A 19,624-nucleotide genomic window follows, 5' to 3' on the forward strand; every position below is an offset into this window, starting at 1 on the left:
TTGCTTTTGACTCTCCTTGGGTGTTTGTTTGTTTGTTTGTTTGTTTTGTTTGTTTGTTTTTTTACATTCTACACTTTATTTGTGACTATCTCTCTTGGAAGGCAAAGACCACGTCTTGTTCAAGTTTTTGACACCTCACAAACCTACTGCAGAGCCTGGCCCAGAGCAGACAATCAATACATTTTATTGATAGATAAATCCAGGTGTATGTATGCCTCACTCTAGCACCTTTTTATTGGGTTGCAGCACCTCTCCTAGTGAACACAGTGGGACACCTGAAAGTGCACGCATAACCCCATCATCACCATCTCCATCACAGTAAACATTAGTTGAGCACTTAGTATATGCGGGGTGCTAGGCCAGCTTGCTTTATGGTCATTATCTCATTTAATCCTCCTCACAATTGGTAGGACAAGTCTTCTCATTATCCTCAATTTACAGAGCAAAGCTGTCCCACAGAACACTGCAGCCATCGAAATGTTCTAACGTGCCCTGTGCAGGACAGGAGCCACTAACCACAGGAGCACTTGAAATGTGGCCAGTGCAACCAACAAACTGAATGTTAAGTTTCATTTAATTTTAATTGATTGAAATATAAAGAGTCATGTGAGGTTAGTGGCAGTCAAAGGGGACATTGCCGTGTAGTGTAGGTGAAAAAAGACCCTGTATGCAACCCTCACGCAGCAGGACCCAGCAGGTGTGGCAGGAAGCTGGGTTCTCTGCTCCCCAAATGAGCGAACCCTGAGTGAAGCAGTCCTCGCCCAGCGAGTGCCGGTGCTGCTACTGGCCCCTGGCAGCGCACTGGGGTCGGCGTCTGGGCGCCAACAGCCTGTCCTGGCTACTAGAGACAGGTGGCCTCATGGAGCAGGGACATAGGAAAGCTAGCGTTCAAATCCGGCCCTCACCTTTGGGTGGGGATAATGTTAGTTCCGGAAGGAGCAGATCAATGCTTTGGGGTGGGGGTGGGTCCCTGGAGATGCGGGGACCTGGGGTACGGGGCAGGGCTACAGAATATGGACATGACATAAGGCTGAGAGTCAGGACTCCAGGGTCCCTGCTCTGTGTAGGAATCAGTCTGGGCTTTCATGATGTCAGTCTGTTAGGTCATGGCCCTGCTCAATACCCTTCAGTGACTCCCCAGTGCTCCTGGAATAAAGACCAAAACCTTAACATGATCCAGAAAGTTCCATACACGGTCCAGCTAAATCTGACCTCACACCACTCTCTGCCCCCCGGCTCCCTGCTCCTCCTCCCGTTCCTCATTCTTGCCACTCTCCCTCCCACGCCGGGGTCTTTGCATGTGCTGGTCCCTCCGCTCTCCGCCCGGTCGGTCCCTAACCCCCTGCCTGATCCCTGCTGAAAGGCACTCCTCAGGGAAGCCTTCCTCGACCTCCTTGACTCAGGAGTTTTTCTAGACTCCGACTCCGACTCCGCTGCCAGCAGGAGTCTCAAGGGACTGGTTTTCCTCCCTGACGTCACTTAAAGGTCACACAGATCCCAGGTTTCCTCTCAGCGGCCTTTTACGGCCCCTCATTTTGTTCTCTTACCCACATCTCTCAGGGATCCCATGACATTCCCAGCCTGGACCACCTCTCGGGGTTCTGGGTCCCCTGAGGTCCTGAGTCACTGCGAGAAGCAGGACTTCCTTTAACTTGTCCTAAACTTACCTCACTCAAGTTTCAAAGGGGCCCATCAGCCTAGTATTTCAGGATTTAGAGAACATGGAAATGCACCACGAGCTGCGAGGTGGGGAGGCGAACTCAGGACACCCTCGGGCTCCAGAGGCGCCTCCCGCAGCGGCTTCCCTCCCCGTCCAGCGGGCACAGGCCGATAAACTGCAGGCGGAACCAGGCGCTTCAACCCACTGACTTCTCACTCCAGCAAACAGGCTCCTCTGCTGGGGGCATGGAACTCACAGGACCCCCGAGTCACCAGGCTCCTCCAGTGCCACCAGCCGTCCCTCCAGGAAACCTCTGCTTGCCTCCTCTCTGTCTCTCGCCCACAGCAGCCCCTCAGCAAGGCCTGCTGATGTCACCTCTAACACATGTCCCAAGTGAGTCCCCGTCTCCTCTGTCACCATCCCCTTTCGCGTGGATCCCCACAATTGTCCAGGGTACCTACTAGCTCCTCTCCCCGCCCACTGTCTCCCCACTCCGCCTCTGTAATCCATTCTCCACCAGCCCAGAGAGGAATGTACAATGCAACCCCGAGGCTGTGGCTCCCCCTCTTAAAACCTTCCAGTGGTTTCCTGGTTCACTGAGAGTGAAATTCATAAACTCCACAGGTCAGAGTCCTGGCAAGCATCACAGGCCTGGCCCCACGACCCCCCTGAGCTCTCTCTGCTCTCTCCCCATCATTCTTCTCACCAGGCCACTCTGATCTTCTGTCTCTTCTTCAGACACACCACATTCATTCCCACCTCAGGGTTTTCGCACATGCTGTTCCCACTGACTGGAATGCTCATTCCCCGTCCTGTGATTGAGTTATTTAATTTACTTATTTCATGGACACTGTTCTAGTGCTTTATTCGATGGCAGGTTCAGTCACAGCACTTCCCACGTTCCGAATCACTTGTTAACTCTGTGTCTGCTCCCCTGGTCAGTTTAGATGTCACCCTCTCAGGGAGGCCTTCCCTGACCACCGACAAACACAGATGCCACCGCCCCTGCCACACCCTGTCGGACATATCCCCTTGATCAAGTTGTAAACCTTAAATGTATACAATTTTTATTTGTCAATTGTACCTCGATATAGCTGGAGGGAAAAAATCTTTTAAAAGTCCTTTTGATTTATTTTCTTCATAAGAATCAAGGGACATTTTGTTGCTTCCTCCTTTCTGTGCTGATTTTGTCTGTCTGCCGCACTCGACTGGAAGTGCCAGAGGGCGAGACCTGTCAGTCCAGTTGACCCCACATCCCTGGAGCTCGGTGCCGACTCACGGCAGGTGCTCAACAAATATTTGTTGAGTGAATGAACGAAGCAGTCACCTGCCCCCGGGAGGCTCCAAGACCATCACACTCCACACTGCACAGCTGACGGGCACAGATCGCAGGGTATAATTGGTGAAACATTTCCTGTGGACACTGCTCAGAGGCCCAATCAGGGATGGACTTCTAGAAGGCAGGGTCAGGTCTTGTCCATCATCACATAAATACGAAAATAACAACTGGCACATTCGTAGCAAACAGCAATCCACTTTAGAGCTTTCAAAGGAGGCTCACAGGCATGAACTCACTGGCCTCTCCCAGGAACTCAGTGAGGCCATCCCGGCCCCATTTTACAGATATGGGAGCTGAGGCCCAGAGGGTCAGGGCCAATAGTGTGTACAAGAGCCAGGCTCACCCCATCTCCCAGCATGGATCCGAGGCTTTTATACTAAGGCCTGCATTCCCCTGGCGCTGCTCTGTATACAGCAGGGGCTCAGTGGAGATAGCAGTATTTACTGCAGCCAACAGGCAGCTTGGAGGAAATCCTGTCTGAACAGGATCCTCTGGAAAGGGCCAGTCCCCAGGGCAGCAGTGTTCAGAGCCCGGGGAGGAGGGACAATGTGGCTGTCAAAAGGGCACAGGGCTGGCTTCGGGGGAGCTGGGGACAGCAGCTCAGTTCCTCTGGTCAGGCACTCCCTGCGCCAGCACCGCACACTCATCCCCTTCATCCCCGGGACAGCACAAGGAGGTAGATGTTGTCATTATTCCCATGATATAGGTGAGAAAGCTGAGGCTCAGAGAGGTTAAGTCACTTTCCTGTTGTAACACAGTTGGACCCAGAACACAGCCAGCAGATAATCCTGCCACTCATTGGTCCAGCTGCTTCCAGGAATGGCTGGGTGACCCTGAGAGAACCTTTACCTTCCTGGGCCTTAGGCTCTGGCTGTTAAGCCCAGGTTTACACCCGATCCCATCTAGGCCTGCCCAGCTCTGACACAGGGGGGCGGGAAGGCGGCGGGCTATGGCCGCTGCTGTCTCCTGCAGCCCCTTGCCACACGAGGAGGGCTTCCTAGATGCCTTGGAGCAGGCGCAGATTCTGCCCTGCCCAGGGCACGGTGGCTGGAGTGTCCAGGGGTGACAGTCCACAGGGCTCCAGCCTCCTGTGCTCACTGATGACAAGACCAGGGTTGCAAGGCAAGGAAGAAGGGTGGAGGATCTCGGAGCTTCCCGAGACAGAGAAAGTGACTCATCACATCACAGGGGGATTTTAAGGTGGGCAAATGCTCTGAGTAACGTTCAGCCCCGCTGTACAGCTGCTATATGAACAGGAGAAATTGGACCCTGTTTGAGCTTCCTCTGTGTAGTCAAATACGAGGGTTTCTGTTTTGTTTTGTTTTTGGCAGAGTCGGTGAGTCTGCCGTTCTACAGAAACATGCCCATGAGAGGGGTGGGCAGGAAGACGGGGAGGACTGAGAGTCACGGCCACTTCTAACCCTCCAGGGAACTTGCCGCCCTCCACAGAAGCGAGGAGAGGAGAGGGTGCCCAGGGCAAGTACAGGGAAGGCTGGGTCTGACTTCATCCCTAGAAATAGTTGTGTGGTGGGTGGTGGCTTCAGGGGCCAATCAGTTTCAGGGATGTGGCAGCATCTTTTGCTCTGTTTTAAGGAGCAGCAGAGGTATCGCCTGTCAGGAAGGGCAGGCTGTGAATGGACAGATGAGTCCGGAACCAGGTGCCCAGCCTGGCTGGGGCTCCTGGGGACAGGCAGCATCAGTGTGGCACTGGCTAACGCTGGCTGCTGGGCTGTTTGACAGTCCTCTCCCTTGTGTCCGTTTTCATCAAAGTCCTGTCTCCCTGTGTCCCCGGTGGTGGCTCTGGGGACCCATGTGAGGGACAAGACATGGCAGAAAGAGCCCAGCTGGAGTGACATGTGCTGCTGGCCCCGTCTGGCTGTGCAGGATGGGGTCTCATTTTCCGTAACTGCAAAATGCGGGGGCCGGAGGACACCAGTGGGTTTTATGTTGTGCTCGCAGAGCTCCGGGGGTCTCCAGAGGAGCCTGGAGGGTAACCAAGGCACACCCCTGGCTGGGCACCCCAGTGCATACCCAGTCCCGACTGCGGCATGAAGTGTGTGTTGGGCTTCACGTGAGTCCCTTCAGAGAAAGGCCTCGTGTCTGCCCCGTCTTCTGAGATGACTTCTGATGTCTCTTGGGTGTTGACAGTCTGGATTCTGCAGCTATAAGGAGGAGGCCTGTGCCCCCTTGGTTGCCCCACAGCTGAAAGGCCCCTCACCCTCTCTCTTAATGCAAAACTTAGGGACTCCCCTGCTCCTTCCCCAGCTAAGTTGGGGACCAGTTGGCAGATGCCTATATTATAATCACCAGGGCTGGGACTTGGATTCTTTTAGAGTTCAACAGATTTTCCAAAGTCAAGTTCTCTTTCTTTATCTTCTTTGGTGAAGAAGAAACAAAGGGGTGGGGTGGGGATGGGAAACGAACTACCTTTACCTGCAAAAGATTGGGCCTGTTGAGCACTGTAGCCACGTACTGCTGCAATTAACCAGAAAGGATGCTCAGTTACCCAGAACACCCACTTTTAGGAGAAAGGGGCATATGATTTCAAAATGATAACATAATAGAGGTTTTTTAAGAAACAAATCTCCATGGATTTCCAGTGCTTTCTCTCAGAGTCAGCACACATCCAGTCCAAAGGATTGTCTACCCCTTTCTCATCCCCGTTGCTTGAGGTAAAAACAGAACATCGCACACACACTGATGCCTCTGAGTGCCCATCAGCAAAGGACCACACAGCCGGGGTGACGTGTGGTGGAGCATTTGGAAGCAGAACTGTACAGAGACCCCCTGACCGGAACCGCGCCCGCCATGAATCGGTGGGGCCACAGGACGTCCATGTGGCCACACTGTCCAGACTCCTGAGCACCGTGAAGGAAAGTAGGGCCTTCATCAAGAGGGACGGCCATCCAGGTTCCAAGCCCAATGGACAACGACGAGGACATTCAGGCTGTCAAAACTCTTGGGCCCTGGGTGCCCTGGGGCCTGGAGCCCCAGCTAGGAGACCCCTCCATGCCCACACACAGGCAGGTCTGGGGAGCACACGGCCAAGCTGCCCAGGACATGCTGCTCCCAGGAGGCTGGACCTTCACCCTCCCGGCCACCCTGTCATGGTGTGCCAGCTCCCCCTGTGACAGCTCACATAGCTATGTGGGGAGCTGGCGACCCCTGATACCTCTGCCTCCTGCTGGGCATCTTTCTATGGCCCGCATCTCCTCCCGGTGGGGGTTAAAGGGCAGGCAGGCACTGCAGCAGCCTCTGCCCATGCTCGGCCCTTGTTCCTGCTCCAGAAGGCTTCCGGGGGTGTCCACAAGGATGGGGAGTCAGCCTGCCAAGGATGTAGCTCTGTGCGCACCATACTTGCCCATCTCCGGCCCTGTTAGTCACACCCTCCCCAACTGGGGACATCCCACAGTGCCTTGCCCAGTGTACCTGCCACACACAGACAGGTGGCAAAGGCAGGCGGGAGTGGGAGGAAGCATCAGGCTGAAGACGAGTTTGTGAAGTGAGCTGGAAAGAATGAGCAGGCTGGGACGTGCTGCCGGTCAGCCGGTCAGCCGCGGGAGCTCTGCCATCCGCCCGTCCCTCCCCCGCCCGCCTTGCCGCCACACGCACTGGGGGCCTCCAAGGAGCTGAGTCAGCGGAGCTGTGGGGTCCCCTCTTGTCCCCGGATCCGGTGCCTTAGGGTCAAATGCCAGCTGCAAGGGCCCTGTCAACAGTGTGGTTCTCCATCTATGCCCCCGCCTTGGTCCCTGCTTTGCTCGTGGCCGACCTCACGGGGGCTGAGGTCCCGGAGGATGGGGCTCCATGACTGTGGCCGGTGCTGGCACCCACCTGCCCCCGCTGGAGCCCTAGGTCTCCGCAGCAGCCACTGCGTTACCTGGGCTGTGGGCGCCCCTCTGTCTCCTGACTCAGGGCGTGGCACCGAGCCAGGGCTCAAGAACCGTTACTACTTGTCGGTGAGGGACAGAGGGAGAGCGACGCAGAGGCAGAGACAGGGAGTGTGCGTCTGCTCTCTGATGCTGCTGTGGTTTGCCCAGACTCTCACGACATAGGTTGAAAATTTGGTTCCGGCAGACACTGGCTCTGCGACCTTGGCCACATTACATAATCTCTTTGGGCCTCAGTCTTCTCCTGTGTGAAATGGAGATGATAATAGTGCCTGCCACACAAAGTAATTATGAAGATTAAATAAGACAATGAGGAAACGTGCTTATCACAGTGCCTGGCACACAGTGAGCATTGACACTGGTTGTCGTCATCATTACTAATTAACTTCCTCCAGCCTACGCTGACGCCACTCTCCCTGGACAAGCATCACAGCCATTGCGGAGTCCTCGGTTTCCCGCCATGCTCCAGGGTAGCTCTCGGGTCGCTGTGGGGCAGTTGCCTTCTGATGTTTCAGAGCTGTTTTCCAGTCCTGACCCCACCACTTCTTAACCCCCTGCCCTCAAGCAAGGGACTCTGAGCCTCAGGGTCCTCGTGGGGAGAGTGGGGCGATGTGAGCTGGTGGGACGGTGCAATGAGGAGTGCCCGGCACGCAGGGGCAAGCCTGCCGCTGCCTGCAGACTCCGTCCAAGCCGCCTCTGCAGCTGAGCAGGAATCTGCAGGGAGGAATTGATTCGAGAAGCCGGCTGGGTTGTGGCAAGACGAGCAAGAGTGGCCAGGGTGGCTCCAGGAGGAAGAACAGAGGGCTGTGTCCATGGGTCCAGTGTGCGCCACCTTCTAGTCCTTATAAATGCCCAAGCAGAGCCCCCGGGCCCCTGCTGTTTACTGCCCCTTTCCTCCGAAGTAGCAGCTGGGTTCCCTGAGCATCACTGCAACAGAACCTCTCTGGGGGCCCTTCAGGGCAGAGCTGGTAGTGGCTAGACCAGGGGACCTGCCACTGAGTGCCTTGGAGCCTCCTGGGACAAGCTCCACGGCACCTGCTGTGGGGGGCAGTGAGTCCTGGGCAGTGAGGAGTAAGAGGGCAGAAAGTCTCCATCCAGCCTACAGCTGGGCCTTCAGCGAGATGCACCCCTGTCCTCTCTCTGCCCTGGCAGCCAGTCAGATGATGGACGGAAGTGAGGCCTTTCTTCTCTAAGGCCACAGGATCAGAGGTGACCTCTCACCCTCTTCCAGGATGAGTCCTTCAGGGCCCTCAGCACCTCCCGCATCTGCACCTCCAGCTTGCCCAAAGTAGAGCTCGCATCCCTCCTCTTCTATCTACGCCCCTTCCGCTCTGCCTTGCCCCGAGGGCAAAGGCTCTGGCATTAAAAGTCTCAGGTTCAAGTCCTGGCTCTGTCTCTTAGCTGTGGACCTTGGGCGATCCATGAACATCTCTGAGCCTTGGTTTCTTCATCTTCAGAATGGGGATAACCACAGCCCTACGTCACGGGGTACTTGACTGGGATATAAGTGAGCCTGTACTTAAAGCATGAGGCACGAGGTCATCTCTGAATTAAATATGTGCTCTGAGTATTATTGGTTACCTGGGCCTCGACTCCTCCCTTGCGCACACCTGGCAGGTAGCCAGCACTTGCCCACCTTATCTCTGCCATGTCCTTCTCGTCACTCCCCTTCCCCCGTCCACGTGCTTCTCCATGTCTTCTCTTAGTGGGACAACTGCTGCCTCTTCCTGGCTACTCTCTCTGTCCCCAATTCACCCTCCACACTGCAACTACACACAGCTGTATCATGTCACATCCCTTCTGAGAAAGCTTCCATGGATCCCTGCTACCCACCATATAAAGGCTGGTGGTCTTCAGGGTGGTCTCCAGCCCCCTCCGTGGTCTGCCTCCCCTACTCCAGCTGTTCTTTCCAGCCTTATCTCTTACCGCATCCCTCCACGTGAGCTCGCTACAACCATTCTACACTATTCCTCATTTCCCAGAGTGGAGAGGAGAAAAAAAAAAGCACGGTCCACGGTTGACCAAGAACTTTCACGACAACCTCTAAGATCCTTATTTGTGCGTAAGAGATGAGCAGATGGAAACTAGAGGGTGAGTGGCCTTTCCAATGTTGGAGAGCCAGGCATAGAGAACGGGGATTCCAGTCGAGGGCCACTCACCCCATAGCAAATGCTGTGCCACGTCCTTGAGGGTGGACAGGCATCTCACCCATTTTGTATCTCCTGCAGTGCCTCGCACAGCATCTTGTAAACAGAGGCAGCCAGGATTTTGCATAGTGTCGGGACAGCCTAGCCTCCGACAGGGCAGACAGGGAAGCAGGAGTGAGCCACATTCCCCCATTGCGTTCGGTGGCAGATGTGGCATTGCCTTCAGGACCTCCCATGGCCGGATGCAACTGGGCAAAGGCTACATACGACCTCTGCTCACGAGTCCATTTCATCGGAAACCCTTTCCCACTCCCAGAGTCATCATCACCATGGCAACCAATAATCATTTAGAGCCAAGGATGTGTCAGGCCCCATGTAAAGCCCAGCAGCCCACTAAGGTAGGTGCTACCATTATGCGCATTTCACACGAGGTCAGGCGAGGAACTCGCCCACAGTCCCATGACTAACAAGGAGCAAAACTGGGATCACCAGGATGCACTGGGAAGTCAGGGCCCACACTGTAACCGCTGGGCTAGCTCGCCTCTGCGGGGCAGGGCAGCTGGGCAGCACTGCTGCTGAAGCCAGGCCAGCGCTCCTTCCTACAGGCAGCACGGCCCCTGCCCAGGGCCATCTTCCTGTCCAATGGGCCAGAGACACCCCTGAGCGGTTTAATACATAACCAATCTCATTGACTATTCACCCCTGGTCTATCAGGCAAGCGGCGGCACCTTCATTTTACTGTGGTGTAGACAGATGTTCAGAATTGGGAGAACCTTGCAGAGCTGTCAGCCTGGCCGCTGCTCTCTCACCGTGGGCCAGACGGCTGCTGGGACACAGGTCTGAGGGAGATGTGTGGCAGTGACGCTAAGTAGGGGCAGAGGAAGGGCAGGGGCAGCACAGCACCCCAAAGGGGACTGTGGGGTCCAGCTGTGCAGGGTTTGGGCCCTTGGACAGCCTAGAGGTGGCCGAGGGCCCACACACACCAAGCGCCAAGCAGCGATACGGCCTGGGTGACGGAGACTGCCACTTAGGGATAGAGGCAGGTCCCGAGGATCTTCAACTTCCTTCTATTCAACAACATCCTCCCATCAACCCCATGATTGACAAAGTTTCTCTTGAAATGTTTCAGACATTCAAAGAGGTTTAAAAGCTACATAAGGTATTATTTGGCAATAAAAGGAAATGAAGTACTGATATATGCTACAACACGGCTAAACCTTGAAAACATTAGGCTAAATCCACAGAGATAGAGAGTAGATTCACGGCCTAGTGCTGGGAGGGCAGAGGGAAAAGTGGGATGGTTACGGGGTTTCTTTCTGGGGTGACGAATGTCCTAAAATTGATTGCAGTGATGGTTGCACAACTCTGAATATATGAAAAATGGTTAATTGTATACTTTAAAATGGATGAATTATGATATGTGAATTATATCTCAATGAAGTTTTTACAAAAAAAATCTATAATGAACCTGGCATACCCACCGCCCAGCTTAATAGCCACCAGTGTAGCCGAGCCCCCTAGGGAACCCACCTCCGCCCATCGCCCTCCCCACTGAAGTTGATGTTCATCATTCTCACACATTCCTTAATACGTTTACTACCTACACATGTATTTGCTGAATGGTGTATTGTGTTGTTTTACATGTCTTGAACTTTAAATAAATGAATTCTATTGCAAATATTCTCTCGTTGTTTGCCTTTTTCCCTCCATAGGATGGGATGCATCCTGGAATTGCTTGGTGTGAAGGTCCAGTTGATTCGCTGTGTATGGAATCACACTGAGGAAAGCACCGCATTTCGTACCCCGCGCCCTATCTATCTACTCTTCTACTGACAAACACTTAGGCTGTCTTTTATTTTCCCTTTTTCAGTAGTACAAACAGTGCTGCAGCGAGCACCCCGTCCTCTTGTCGCTTCTCTCGGATGTGCCTAGGAAGGGAGGTGCTTTGCTGAGAGCAGGTCTTCACTTTCACCAGACACTGCCAAATCGTGCTTCAGAGTCAGCCACCTCCTTGTGTAAGTGGGGAACTGAGGCCCAGGGAGGGGCACGATCTGCTCACAGTCCCCAGGCTCTGGGGCGGATTCCCAGTCCAGGGCTCTCCTGGCCTTTCCGGAACCCTCCATTTCCTTATTTTTATTTCCCTACAAATCTCAGTGACCACCCTGGCGTTATCAGAGCTGATCTAGGAGAAACACATTATCAGTGCCGTCTGGGAGGGCTGGGGATCTGGACACGCTTTGGGGAGGAAATAGGGAAGAAATTAACTGTAGAGAATTCCCCAAGCATCTCTAAAATGCATAGCCAGAGGGCCTCGAGGGAGGAGGTGCTTCCAGGGCAGATGGTGGAGCGTTTTAGCAGCCGGATGGCACCTGGTCTCCTTGCAGCTGTGGGGGCTTTGGCCCCTCCCTCACCAGTTACCTGACCCTGCTCCCCCTCCCCCGACAAGGGGGGCAGGAGCTGCCGTTGGAGGGCTTCCTTGAGTCCAGGGGCCCTCCCCAAGGTGACAGCCAACCATCCCTCTGGAGCAAGCAGGTTGTCTGAAACGGGCCACACGCAAAGGCCCAGGAAGCGGCTTCGTGGGGAGCCGAGGGTCTGAGCTCTACTAACGGCTGATTTCTAAGACACAGCATCCCTTCTCTGGTTTGGCTGGGGCCCCTTCACCCACAGTGGTGCTACTGCAAACAAGCCTGGACATCCAGCAGCACCAGGCAGCCTGCCGGGACTGCAAAAGGGATGAAGGGAACGGGCTTGAGGAGCAGCAGCCACGTGGGGCATTTGGGCTCTGTCCTAAGGGGGATGGCAAGTGTCCCATACTAGGGTTGACCAGAGTTACGGGTTAGTTTCAGACACCATTCTGGCTTCTGTGTGCAGCAGAGATTGGAGGAGGCCACCTGGGGGCAACAGCAGCGAATAAGGTGAGAGAGAGAGTGGCAGCCTGAACGCAGGTGACAGCAGTGAAGATGGAGGGAACTGACAGGGTGGGGTCGATGGGACGTGGTGACTGAGGGGATCAGGGGAAAGGTGGCGTCCAGGCTGATGCCCAGGCCCCGGCTTAGGTGCTGGGTGAGATCGGGAACACTGGAGAGGGCCAGGTGCAGGGACAGATGCTGGCTGTGTCGTGTGCCTGCGAGACACCCAGGTGGAGACACCGGGGAGCTGCCTGTGTGGTTTGTAGGAGGGGACGGCGCTCCCTGGATGGAAACGCACAAAAGCTAATCGTGCTGTGTGGCCCTGAGTGTTTCTCTCGGGCGCCTGTGCAATCTAAATCAAATGGTTCACGATCACAGCCGAGGAGAGACCTTCGCAGGTGTATACGGCTTGGTCTGTTTGCACTTCTCATTTTAAGACAAATTACTTGTCCCAGTAGGTGGTTTTGCCTGGATTACACATTGAGCATACACCAGGCAATATGTTAACATAGTCATCAAATAGCAGAGCTAATGGCCAAGGCTAAGGTCCGGAAGGGTGGAAGGAGCTGCAGGGATGAGGCAGCAGGCTTGGATCAGGTAGAAACAGAGAACAAAGATATCAGAACAGCACAAGACCTTGTGTGCAGGTGGGACTCTGCAGGATCTGGCAGGTGAGTAGCCCAGTTTCACTAAAAGAGGACAACAGTGGGAGATTGGTCAGAGATCAGGCTAGAGGGGTAAAGTGGGCTGATCACTGGAGTGTGGGTATATAGGAGCACTGGGGAGCCACAGGTTGTTTTTGAGCAGGAGAGTAGAATTGACAGGGTCTGGGAACTGCTGGAGTGCAGTGGGTGAGGGCAAAGGAGGCACTGATGCTGCCGCTGTGAGTTTGCTCCTGGGTGTCTAGGAGGCGGGATAGGTCGTGTGGTGGGACTGCAGAGTCAGGAGGAGAAGATGGGGAGGGGAGAGTGAGGCTAACACAGCAGGTGAAAGCGCACCCCTCTGGCCACAGCAGAACAGGCAAAGTCCGAAGACCAAAAACAATAGCAATCAAATAGTAGCATCTCTCATACTAAGCCTGGCCCTCGGAACCTGCTTTAAGGAATAGCAAGGAATGACGCAGAAGTAACCCATCAATTATGTGCATGTAAAGCAGGGCTTCTGAGCTACCTGAAAACAGTGTTTCTTTAATTTAAATGTTCTCCCTAAAATAACCGTGAGCTCTTCAGTCCTTTTCTTCATTAACAGCACCAAGGAGCACTTTGGTCTGAAGTCTCCCTTTTCTGGGTTAGCCAAGTCTGAAATGAGGGTGACCACAGAGAAGGGGGTGGCTACGTGTCTGCTTTGCCGCAGCACAAGCAGGGTAGGAGAAGCCCAGTTAGAGGCCGAAGCTCTGGCCACAGGCCCTGCCCATGTAAATGTCATGAAGCCGTTGGGGGCAAAGTCTGGTGCCAGGGAAAATAGGGCAAGACTAGCCAAAGAAAAGGGTTCAGGATGTGTGGGCACCAGCTCTCACCAGCTGTGGAAAAGAACCAAAGCTGGGGAGGCTCTTTCAACCTGAACATAAACAGTAGCTCGTGAGAAAATAAATCCCTGTTCATAGGTTCACAGGCTTGTGTTGCTAGAAGGGGCTGCTCTCCCCTTCAAGCCAGCCTCCACATCACTACTGGTTATTGTTCTAGAATACACATTGGATCAGGACACATCCCTGCTCCCCAAATCTTCTCAGGCCACATCAACTCCTGTGAGCATAGCACAGCCAGGGCAGGAGCTGCTGCTCACCACTCCAGCACCCATGGCAGACATCATTAAGCAATTACCACATTTCCTGCTGAACCTGGCTACTGCCTTGGACGCTGACCCAGCACAGCCCTCCAGGCAGGCATTACCAATCAATCACCCTCAGGACTAAAATATCTGCCTCCTATTGAACAGAGAGAGCTAGAACTCCTTACCCTGGTGCTCTGCTATCTCCTTCCACCCTCATGTCCCATTACTGCTCTGGACTCCAGATTCCTTAAACTCGTCATCCCTAAACATACCAGCCTTTTTCTCACTCCCCGTGACAATGCCACAGCCAGCCTGGAATGCCCTCGCTGCAGATTGCTGGTTGTTCCTCAACCTCCGTGCTCCCAACTCCTATAATAAAATTCTATCTGAGCATGTTACCGCCCAGTTGAAAATATTGCCTGGCCTCCCTCGGACCTGAGGGTGGCCGTGCGACTAAGTTCTAGCCAACGGGGCGTGAGCAGAAGTGGCGCGTGTCTCTTTTCTCAAGTTTTGCTCTTGAGGGTTTGAGCACATACACCCCTTGTCCCCTTCCCCTTTCGTGCTGGCCAGGGGATGGTGAAGATCAAAGCATCTTCCAGGGACCAGAGGTGGCAGCCACAAGATGAAGATGGCAAAGCCACCTCCCAGCCCTGGACCGCTCTCCTCTGGCCTGCTAAGGAAGAGAGACTTATGCCTCTACCTTGTTTATGTCACTGCGTTTGAGGGTCTTTTGCTATGGTGGCAGCCGAGTCTATACCCTAACTGCATGCCCTCCCACCGGCTTCTCTGTTCCTTGTGGCCACCCTCCAGCGCCACCTCCTCCGTGAACTTTTCCTGGAGTCCCGAGCTCCTGGGGCTCCCTGGCACTGCATGTGCACCTCCCACCTGCACACTGACCCAGAGCACGGCCGTGGCCTCTCCCCCAGGCTGGCTAAAGGCGACTTCTCCCCTTCACCCAGCCTCCTACAAGCGCCAGTTATGGCGCCAACGCCCCTTAGGTGAGGCTCAAACAGTGCGGCGATTCCCCCAGCGGCATGCCCTGGTCACGGCTCCCTCTGTGTGCGACACTGCACCACCCCTGCATGCCAGCCCCACCCAGCCCCTGCATGGCGGGCCTCAAGTAGCTGCTTCCTTGCCAGCTACGGCCTATATTGTCCTGCTCGTCATTTGTTAATAAGAAAAGGGACAGAGAATGGAGAGTTTCCCTGGTCTTTGTGTTCTTCTCAAGTAGCCTAGGAAGTCCCACGGCATATATATGTGTTCCCAAGGCCCTTCTCCTGCCCCCCCAGACCATATGCTCTGCAAACGGCCCACACCTATTCCTCTGAACTTCTGGCCGCCGTGACCCTCCTGATTGAGGCTTGACCTTTGGCATCCCGTCCCAGGCCTGCAAGCCCATCGCTGCCTGGCAAACAGCACATGCGGCCCAGAAGCAGGATGCAGCCAGTTCTCAGCCAGTGCCTGGCTATTTTGGGACAGGGAGGATCCCGGGAGGATGCTGGCGAAGTCAGAGTAGAAAGGGAAGGAGGCAGGTTTTCTACCCATGATTATGTGTCCCAAGCTCTCTGGGTGCCGCCCCGGGGCCCAAGGCCACAGCAAGGAAGGACACACCCACCAAAGGACTCTGGCCTCGGCCTCACTGGCCACAGGGGCAAACTGGGGACAGGCACAGGTTTGAGGATCCAGGCTTCAATCCCAGCGGCCACAGTGGGCAGGAAGAGTGTGTTATTTGTTGTTTCCCAACAGCGGTGAATTCAGCAGCAGGCTTGGTGTGGGGTGGGTACAGCATCCGAACCCAGTCAGATGGCAGAGGGAGAACACGAGAAAGAATCCAATCATCAGGAATGATTCTTAATTGAACATTCACTGAACATCTACTATGTATGGGCTACGGTAGCAGGTGTTGGCAAGACAAGAGTGAGTCATGCTTGGAATCTGTTAATGGCGCTTGACAACCGTACGAGCCCTTCTGCAAGCATCAGGAGCCACAAAGTGGTCCGTAGAGTGGTTTATAAACTCTGACCCTCAGGGAAAAGTCAGAGATGCACGATGTATGTGCAAGAATGACAGTGATGCTTTCCTCCTGAATTTGAGGATTTTCAAATATTTTGGAATGTTAAAACTCCACTCTACCTATTTTTAGTGTTTTGAGGAAGGTTACCCATTAATATGAAGTGCTTAGCACTGTGCCTGGCACATAGTAGGTGCTCAGTTAGGGGGCAGCAACAGTAACTGCTATTATTTACAATAGCATGAGTTTGGTGTGGAGGAGGTTACTGCACCAAGGGCCGAGAAGCCTCAGGTGGGTCAGAGAGAGGCAGGCACAGGGACCCAGTAGGACCTAGCCCATGATGTGAGATGCCTCTTATAGCCATTCCAGTCCTTCACTGCCTGAGTCCCCAAAAAGCCAGGATAGCATCTTAGTCCCCCGTGATTTTGTCTCAATTTTGGTCCTTCTCTTTAAATCCTTCTGGTGTTGCCTGGCTAGCCCTGATCTGTACTTTGGGCCAAACTGCCCTCTGGGAAATTCTCAACACCCTGGAACACCCCTCCCAGGAGCCCTGCCCTCTCTCCTCCCATGTCTGGCCAGCTCAGTCCCTGCTGGGGTCTCCTGACCCCAGAAGACTGTGTCAAGACCTTCCTTCCTCCACGATATCCCTCCGCCCCTGACCCCCTGAACCTTTTCCTCACTGTCCAAGCCCAGGGGGTCCCACGCAGACTCCCAGCAGGCAAGGCGGGGACAGTGCTCTGCCCAGTCCTTCCTTCCTCCTGCCACACCCCTCCCTAGCTCCTGGCCTCCCCAGGACTACTTGAGCCAGACTTTCTGACGCACAAAATTGAGACCTATTTATCAGTCAGACACCCACTGTCACGGCAGGGAGGACATTTGCAGGCCATCGGACAGCTGTTGTGTTCTCCGCAATCAGGCAGGGAAGGGAGACAGGCAAGCTTCTGCCTGGCCCTACATGCGCAGCCCACACCGCCTGGAACCCAGGACACGGCATTCCATAGCATCTCTGTGCACCTCTGAAGTGCGAGGGGCCGTTCAGGAAATGATAACAGTGCTCGCTGGGAACCAGGCAAGGTGCTGAGTGCTCTCCAGGGTTATAGCACTGAATCTCCACCATCCCTGCAAGGAGGCTATTGCTACTGTCCCTGGTTTTCAGACAAAGCAGCTGAGGCACAGAGAGGTTAAACAACCCTCTGAAGGATACACAGCTGGGAAATGTTGGAGAGGGAATTCAAACCTATGTCTTCTGTGGCTCTAAATCTCCTGCCTTTATCCAATGTTCTGTGCTTTGAGCAAAAATTGGTTGTCATTGCCCAAAAGTTATTGGGACAACAGACATGATGACTTGAAACTTGGGCTCCCCTGATGCCCGTGGCCGCCCTGCCCAGGCCCCCTCACCCCACCCTCGCCTCCACCGCATCTCATTAATCTTGGCATTTCTCTCCCAAAAGCTTTCCCAGACCCCAGGGCCCAATCTCCTGGGCCCAGAGGGAGGGAGGGAGCTTCCCAGGGCTTCTGGACATCCTTTTAATTAACCCAGACGACCCTCTTCTGACCGGGGCCAGCTGAATCCCTTCAGGGTCTCACTGTCCCCGGGGCAGCATCCCGGAACCACGACTCCCAGCCCAGCCCACTCACGAATGTGGTCCCTCCATTCCCCATATGCTCAACATCTGTCAGCCTCTCTTCCCTGGCTTGGGGACACCGGGTGAGTGTGGCTAGGGCTCCTTGGCTCCTGTGGCCAGAGGAAGTCCTGCCAGGGGGCCCGGCCAACGCCAACTGCGACAGTGCATGTCAGAGAGGCCACACTGAGTGGGCAGAGGCCCAGAGCAGGGCAAATCTCTCTGTGATTACTCAAATGTGTCACCTTGTCTCCTCCAACCCTTTTGAAGGGCTTCCTTCTCCACCCCTAAAGCGGTACAGCCTATTCTAGTTACTCAAGGGAACAGTGAAACGTACCCATCTGTCATTCTCAGAGCGTAACAATAATGGCCAGGGACCTAGAAAAGTTCTCACGAACTGCAGCTTATCATTGGCCTTCCCTGTGGACGATGCACTTGCACCCAGCGCCCAGCATGGGGCCAGCACAGGGCAGGCCCTGGGCCACAGCTGCCACGCAGATGGATAGACACGGTGGAGGAGCAGGCGCCCCCAGAAAGAGGAGAGAGCTCTGGAGCAGGCCGGTCAAGGTTCTGCCCAGACATGGCTCGTAAGTGCAAAAGCAGAATTTGAATCCAGATTAGACCAGTTAACTGTGCTACACCACATGGCCTTCAACCGTTAGCTTGTGTCTTCATCCCCTGTGAGTGAGCACGTGTGTGCACGTAGCCTAGAGGCCATGCCGTGCGCACGCGCCACCCTGAGCCAGCTAGCTATGGCAAACAGGGCCTGACATTTATGAGGTCGTTCATTTATTCAGGTAACAAATGGATGAATTTGTGGGGCGGATCTCCCCTTCCACTCCGCATCGTCCGTCCTAACTTCAAGACAGAGCCACGCCCATCATCCTAGCTGACCCCACCACGACCTGGTTCAGAGCGTGTCAGGCCCACAGAAGAGCTGTGAATGAATGACAAACGGATGGCGGATGGGGGATGGGCAGGCTGATCGGTGAGTAGATGGGAGGCAACCACAGATACTGTCATTCCCATTTTTCAAATGACGACTGATGGCTTGGTGTGGCTAGAGCACGGCCACCTGGAAGAGCCTCTGGTCCCCATCCTAGGAATGCCCAAGCTCACCCGTTCGCACGGCTCCTTACCTGGTGGGCAGTTACATCCTGGAGATGTCTTCGGGGCCTCCCGGCGCCTCCGAGAATGGAGCTTCCATTTCTGCACAAGAAGACAGACAAGAGGAGTCACCAGGGCTCATAAACACCAAGCCCTGGGACGTGTCTGTGGGCTGGTGGGGAGGAGGGGGGAGGGCAAGGGGCCGCATGGGAGGAGCTGGCAGGAGGACTGTTCCTGGATCAAAGACTGGCGGTTAATGGCCTTGCACTGGCCACCGGGCGTCTGGGTAATAAGAAGCAGACGGGAAGGCCCATCTTGGTAATCTCAGCGTCTGATGTCTTCAGAGCACTATTAAAAAAATTAACCCCAACCACAGCAGCCTGTTAACCAGTCGCGGCCTTCCTGCACCCTGTACTCATCCGCACAATGACATGCTTTCCTCAGCCCTCTGCTAATTGTTTCCTGTCTCGGGCTGGGCTCCTGATGGATCCCGGGGCAGGGACAGCGCCTTCTGTTCTGGGGTCCCTCACGAGGCCAGCACAGGCAGGCCGGGCAGGGGTGCAGGAGCAGGGGGCTGGGAAGGCTCTCTGCACCCCTCCCCCAAAACTCTTCCTCACTTTGCTTCAAATCATCGAACCAATCCGGAAGGCCCCAAAGAGGACACCCCCTACCCTCAAGGAGCTGCCATGTTCACGGCGGCAAATGGACGAGTACACGCAAAACGGCCATCGGGGCAGGATGTCTGTATGTGCTGACATCTGTGTGTTATTCTGCAAAAGCCAGCGGGACACGTCCTTACATAAGGACTCCTAATGATCTTTGCAGCGAGGCGGGCCAGACCAGCACAGAGGTTCACGGGGACGCTTCTGGAGCCAGAAGGCCCGGCTCACACGTGGTTCTCAGACCCGGGGCTGAGAACAGTCCTGACCTCACCGGGTTCCTGAGAGGACTGGAAAGGGTGCTGCACAGAGAGAGGGGCACCCGACACCCAGGAGGCTGTCACTAAGCGCTAGCTACTACTGCACTCATTTAGTCGGCGAGGAACCTTGACGCACAGAGGAGGCTGCACCGGCCAAGGTCACGGGTGAAGTAGAGGCCAGAGCTTGGGTTCACACCCACACGCTCTGAAGCTAGTGTAGCAGTTAGAAGCTGGTAGCCCCAGGGCCAAATTG

The 19,624-nt window shown here is 54.8% G+C and overlaps 1 protein-coding gene across 9 annotated transcripts in view; it reads right to left on the bottom strand.

The window, feature by feature from the left end:
• The window catches only part of COL13A1 (collagen type XIII alpha 1 chain), a 145,962-nt gene that overhangs the window by 108,788 nt on the left and 17,550 nt on the right, over window positions 1–19,624 (bottom strand). For all 9 annotated transcript variants that reach the window (XM_069460892.1, XM_069460889.1, XM_069460891.1 and 6 more), the window contains exon 2: window positions 18,485–18,554. In XM_069460892.1, coding sequence (XP_069316993.1) covers window positions 18,485–18,554 — 70 coding nt within the window. The remainder of the gene's footprint in view (window positions 1–18,484; window positions 18,555–19,624) is intronic.

Source organism: Eulemur rufifrons, chromosome 28, assembly GCF_041146395.1.
Source record: "Eulemur rufifrons isolate Redbay chromosome 28, OSU_ERuf_1, whole genome shotgun sequence".
Classification (NCBI taxonomy): domain Eukaryota; kingdom Metazoa; phylum Chordata; class Mammalia; order Primates; family Lemuridae; genus Eulemur; species Eulemur rufifrons.